At 43.4% G+C, this 5,761-nt stretch overlaps 1 protein-coding gene across 2 annotated transcripts in view; it reads left to right on the top strand.

Annotated features, from left to right (window-relative positions):
* Positions 1–2,326: 2,326 nt before the first annotated feature.
* The window catches only part of KCNJ8 (potassium voltage-gated channel subfamily J member 8), a 7,402-nt gene continuing 3,967 nt past the window's right edge, over positions 2,327–5,761 (top strand). The window contains exons 1-4 of one of the 2 annotated variants that reach the window (XM_006773144.2): positions 2,327–2,382; positions 2,609–2,746; positions 3,249–3,349; positions 3,597–4,039. In XM_006773144.2, the coding sequence (XP_006773207.1) occupies positions 3,666–4,039 (374 nt within the window). In that variant the 5' untranslated portion in view covers positions 2,327–2,382; positions 2,609–2,746; positions 3,249–3,349; positions 3,597–3,665. Of the gene's footprint in view, positions 2,383–2,449; positions 2,747–3,248; positions 3,350–3,596; positions 4,040–5,761 lie in introns of those variants that run through there. The other variant, XM_006773145.2, reaches the window with a different exon arrangement.

A 5,761-nucleotide genomic window follows, 5' to 3' on the forward strand; every position in this document is an offset into this window, starting at 1 on the left:
TTCCCCTCCCAATATTGACTCTGTATATCATTCCTTTTGCATATATTTGTCTATTGTTCACTGACAATATCGGTGAGCAATATACAAACGTATTATCAGTGAGCAATAGAGAAATGTATATAAACATATATTTATGTATATATTTATTCCTTCTCTAATCAATGCAGTAGTTTCCAGTGTGACCCCTTCTATCTGCCAATCACAGTATTCTGGAGCCTCTGTTTCCTGATCAGTCTTCCTAAAGCAGTCCCTAACTGTGTTTTCTTTCATCAAACTCTTTCTACGGCTTACCACTACCTACTGAAGATTGCCCAGGCTCTTTTATTCAGCATTTAAGGTTGTCTGCATTTCCTTTCAAGGTCCCAACATGCTTTTCAACCTTATCTTTCCATTCATTGATTCAAAAGGATTCTTTGAACACCTCTGTAATTTGATCTGTGGTTTGGCTTGTGATACAAAGATAAGCATGTCACAGTCCTGCTCTTCAGCAGCCCTTAGTTTTCATGGGTTTTTGTGTGTGGCAGTGAAGGGACAAGTACACGAGTAACCCATCATATGTTGAGAGTGGGGGTGATGGAAACTGCCCAGGGAGGATTGGACTCAAAAAATACTGCTATTTTGCTGACCAGGCTTCATCAATGTTGACTAAATTAATTTGTTACTAAAACACGGACCACTCTTGTCAATACTCTAACTTTTTTCCATGATGTTTCCTCTCTTTAGAATGTCTCTTCTCTGCTTTTCTATGTACCCCAAATATATCTGGTCTTGCAAAGACTAGATTAGATGCCAAATAATCCACAAAGTTTTCTCAGTCTCTTTAGCCTCAATGACTCTCATTTAAATTTTCATGGCATTTCTAATCACATCCTTGTTTGTATTAGAGTTTATTGTCAAGGTATTGTCTCTCTCCATTTTTGTTGTTGTTGTTAATCCTCACCTGAGGGTTTTTCCATTGATTTCTTTTTTTAGAGATAGTGGAAGGGGAGGGCAGTAGGAAAAAGAGAGAGAGGCCAGGGATCATTGGAACCTGTAACCCAGGTAGGTGCCCTTGACCAGAAAATCGAACCCGAGACCCTTCAGTGCCAGGGCCAATGTTATAACACTGAGCCACACCCGCCAGGGCTTATCTCTCTGTCTGCCTCCTTAAGAACAGAAACTATGATATATATAAACCTAACAAAAACCTTCACAAAATAGATGTTTAATGAATGTTAACCTCGCTAAAATAAGAGGGCATATGTAGTACCAAATGCAATTGTAAAAGAGAATGAGGGCATTGGCGATACAAATTGATCCCCACCCTCTTGCAGTAAAACTACCACATCGTTTACTGTAAAAATTAGCGACAGAAGAGAGGAGAGCTACCGCAGTCAGGCGAGGACCCTCGGGCTTGAAGGGGTTAAGCAGATCTGTCCATAAGAAGAAAAAATGTTCTTTGTTTGCCTTCATTAAAGACTAATTTTAGGTCTTTTGATAACTAAATGAACACACTGTTTATGCTCCATACACTTTCTGCCCTGGGTCTTGGAAAATACATGAAATTTCCAAGTGTTAAAGTTTCCATTAAGACAAGGGCCAAACCAGGAGGCTTGACCTGTGGAGGAAGCCATTTGTCTTCGCTGGCTCCTTTTCAAAAAGCTATAGAAACACATTTAATGCATAACCTTTCCCCTGCGCGATTGCTCTGTTTAACCATTCAGACCGTCGCGGCAGTATGGAGACGCTGCAGCGTTTCAGAAAGCAGCCACGTACTGAAGAAGGGCCGTTTGAGTTTTAAAGCGCAGACAGCGGTCCCTGTTTGGGGTAAAATTTCTCATTGGAAGACACTTTGAGTGGTTTTTTAAAAATTATTATTGTTTCTTCTCCTTGGTGTGTGTGTGTGTGTGTGTGTGTGTGTGTGTGTGTGTAATTTCCGGAGACCTAGATGACCTGGCTAGTGAAGAAATAGTTTGCTATGATGGTTTTCAGAACATCTTCCACCTGTATCCTTACTAGACGGAAATTTAATATCAATAAATGTGTGTGCTCAACAGCTTGAAAACCTCCAAAGACTACTCTTATTTCTATATCTGGTTTTATTCCATCTGAAGTAGTCCAGTTATTTACCAACTTTACAGAAAAAAAATCTCTTTACGTCAGTGCACTTAGACTCATAAAGTTCTCTCCCCTGAGCAGGGAGCCTTTTAAAGAAGAGCGTGTCAAGCTGGCGGCAGGGGTCAGAGCTACTGGAAAATGAGCTGGTGGACAGGTCCCGCCCTCCTACCTTTGCCCCTCCCTCTGGCCGGCTCCCTATCTTCCCCGGATGCGCCCCCCACTCCCACCCCGCGACCGCCCCACCACTTCTCCAGCCCCCACTCCACAACCTCGGCGGCCTCAGAGGTCTGGCGCGCGTCAAAGCTCAAACTGGGAGGCTGATTTGTGGAGCATCATCACCGAGCTCCTCTCCCCCCACTCCCCACCTCCGGCCCCTCCCCCGTCCACTGCGGAGGCCAAGGGAGTAGAGCCGAGCAGGGGGAGGGGAAGAGCTACACCCATCCCCCTTCCTCCAGCCCTTTCCGCGTTCAGAGGCAATTGCACCTTTTATTATTTTAACTTTTCTTCCCAGGACGCGCGCCCCGGGACCTGTCCCTCCGGCACCCGCGATCCCGGCCCTGGCGCGCTGGGATGGGAGCGCGAGGGACCTGCGCACGGTCCGCCGGCGTCCGCGGGGAGGTGCGGCCGCCGCTCCCGCTGTGCGGAGTCTGTAAGTTTCAGCGCTCCTCCCGGGGAGTGCACGGGGACCCCGGCTGTCTGCGTCCCCGCTAGAGATTTAAAATGCAGAAACACAGCCGAGGTTGGCAGTGTTGGATGGACTTTTCGGGGCACGCTTTTAACTCTCTCTGCGAGCCCGTGGGGCTATGTTCCGGGTTTTCCCTGCAGCTTGTATGCTTGCTTCCTTCGTTGCAAAGAAGTTTTCAACGTGTAATATCACGAGTCTCAATGGGGAGTATTTCTAAGTGCAACTCATATTTCCTTCACATTTAAAATACTTGTTCGTAATTTTGCTTTCATGGCACGTCGCTTGTTATTTTGTCAAGTGACACCAGGCGTTATTTATACTGCGCAAGAGACCACGGCCTCTTCTTTGCCTACTTCTAAAGAGAACGAAGGAAGTATTTCCCCTCTCAACTTTTTCTATTGCTCTATCATGTAAACACTTTCCTAAATAGACCACGATGCCCATCTGGCTTTAATTTTCCTTCTAGACGCCGCCACGTGCTTGCATGCTTGCGTTAATCTACAGACGCGGCGAATCGCCGAGATTCACCCTTGAGCCTGCTGCTCACAGCCTCCACGTTTTGCTTAAGTAAGACTATCCCCATCCATGTTCAAAATGATAAGGGCCATTGAAAGAGTTCTGCTTCGAACCAAATAATTTCTCTGGGATCCCAGAAGTGAAGCCCAAACTAACTCCGTGTTAAGATTAATAAAACCCTACCTTTAGCTTTGCCTGTCGCCTCCAAGTGTATAGACAGAACCCTAAACGCAAGGACTGCAGAGGCGAGGAAGAGGGGGTGGGAGGGGAGGTTTTTAATCATCGTCTCCCTTTGCAGGAGGACAGGTCTCCAGGGAGGAGAGGCAGATCAGAGGCAGGTGGCTAGGCTGGCGATGGTGACAGGACCATGTTGGCCAGAAAGAGCATCATCCCGGAGGAGTACGTGCTGGCGCGCATCGCGGCGGAGAACCTGCGCAAGCCGCGCATCCGAGACCGCCTCGCCAAAGCGCGCTTCATCGCCAAGAGCGGGGCCTGCAACCTGGCGCACAAGAACATCCGCGAGCAGGGCCGGTTCCTTCAGGACATCTTCACTACCTTGGTCGACCTGAAATGGCGCCACACGCTGGTCATCTTTACCATGTCGTTCCTCTGCAGCTGGCTGCTCTTCGCCATCATGTGGTGGCTGGTGGCCTTTGCCCACGGGGACATCTATGCTTACATGGAGAAAGGCGGAATGGAGAAAAGTGGCTTGGACTCCGCTGTGTGTGTGACGAATGTCAGGTAAGAATGCGATGGGATGAAGCCGGGGTCAAAAACAATATAGGAAAAAAATAAATGAAACTGCTCTCTTCTCACTCCAGTTTGTGGACAGTGAAATAAAGGATTTGCTTTAGTAACTTCAGAAGCAACAAAGCTAAACTAACATATTAAAAATCTTTGTTTAATGTAGCTGTATGGATGAGGCATCTCTGAAAATGTGAAGCTCCAATCCTATGGGCTAGCCTTGAAAATCCTAGGCCAGTTATTAAAAAATGGTTGTGGCTCAAAGGATTCTACAGAGTGCCTTACTAAAAAAAAAAAAAAAAAGCACATATTTAGTTTTCAGTCTGAAAAAGCTGCTGTCCATATTTCCAGTGTTCACAAGTAGATATCTCTGATCAGGAAAAAATATTGTGCAAATGCTAGTAATATCTTTCCATGACTTCTCTCACCCATGACATTTTCAGAAATATTGAGAAAAATGGGAAGACACTGGTGAAGTGCCCTAGGTTTGAAATCCATAAAATGAACTAAGTAAATACAAGCCCATCTTTAACAAGAATATTTTAAATAGCTGATTGCTTGCATTGGATTCCAGAATGAAAAGTTATGCTAAGATTCAGGACTATAAGATATTAATTTTAAATGGAAATTAGTCCAAACTTTTCATGGTAGAGGTGATTTCACGTTGTGGTTTTCTTCAAAAGTTTTAATAGGATAAGACACTTTTTAGATTGCCTGACTTTTGCTTCTTCCTCTTATATCATAAGTATCTCAAAGATAAGTCCAGTGAACTTGATTTCAGTGAATCTTCTCTCATATTTTCACATGGCCTAAGAACATTTAGTTGGGATGATTTGTCTCTTAATTTATTAAGAGATAATTTATTTCGCTTTCAAAAAATGTTCATTCTGAAGCAAAACACTAGTAGTAACACTAGACACTTTCCCAGGACACTTTATGAATGATATTTCTAATTCATATAATGCATCAAGCAAAGCAACTTGAGCAAGCACCATTCTGCCAGGAAACTGTAAAGAATGAGACCTTTACTGACCCTGACTTCTTAGGAAACTAGCAAAACCACTGCAAGAAGCAGAGACCTAGACCCTGAACTTGCCATCCTTCCATTTCCTGAGTGTACACAGTGCCAGCATGCCAAGGGGATGTGTGCGCAGAGATCACACTCCACAGATTCCAGCTTGGATTATGAGGAAAGAAAACTACGCGGAATTGATCCATTGCCTTTACCATTGAGTAGATATTTTCTTGTCTTAAACTTGTCACAAATAGAAAGTAAAGGTAAAAAATATAGGAGGTCATCAGTACCCCAGATATAAAGGAAACAATGAAAATACTGTGTTTAACGGGTACCTGAAGTTAAATATCATTATCTGTATTTCTCTTTAAGATATTTATTGGCATTTATATTGGTGAATTATTTTCATATTAGGATGAGTTTTATTTTCACATTTTTAATAAATATGCAGTAGGCACTCATAAAAAGATTAAAAATAAAAATGATAAGCCTTGACATATTTTATTTATGAGATAAACATGTTGGCTTTTCCTACAAAAAAAAAAAAAAGGAGAAGTCATTAAGCAATTGGGGGAATCATCAAAAGTGGTAGCTTTTCAATGATTTTTTTTTTTTGAGAACTTTATAGAGCGCACTAATTGCTAGAAGCTCTTTTACTCTCGCTCCCATTTATCAACAAGATGTGTTTTGAAGCATGGCTTTTC

This window comes from Myotis davidii, unplaced genomic scaffold, assembly GCF_000327345.1.
Source record: "Myotis davidii unplaced genomic scaffold, ASM32734v1 scaffold346, whole genome shotgun sequence".
Classification (NCBI taxonomy): domain Eukaryota; kingdom Metazoa; phylum Chordata; class Mammalia; order Chiroptera; family Vespertilionidae; genus Myotis; species Myotis davidii.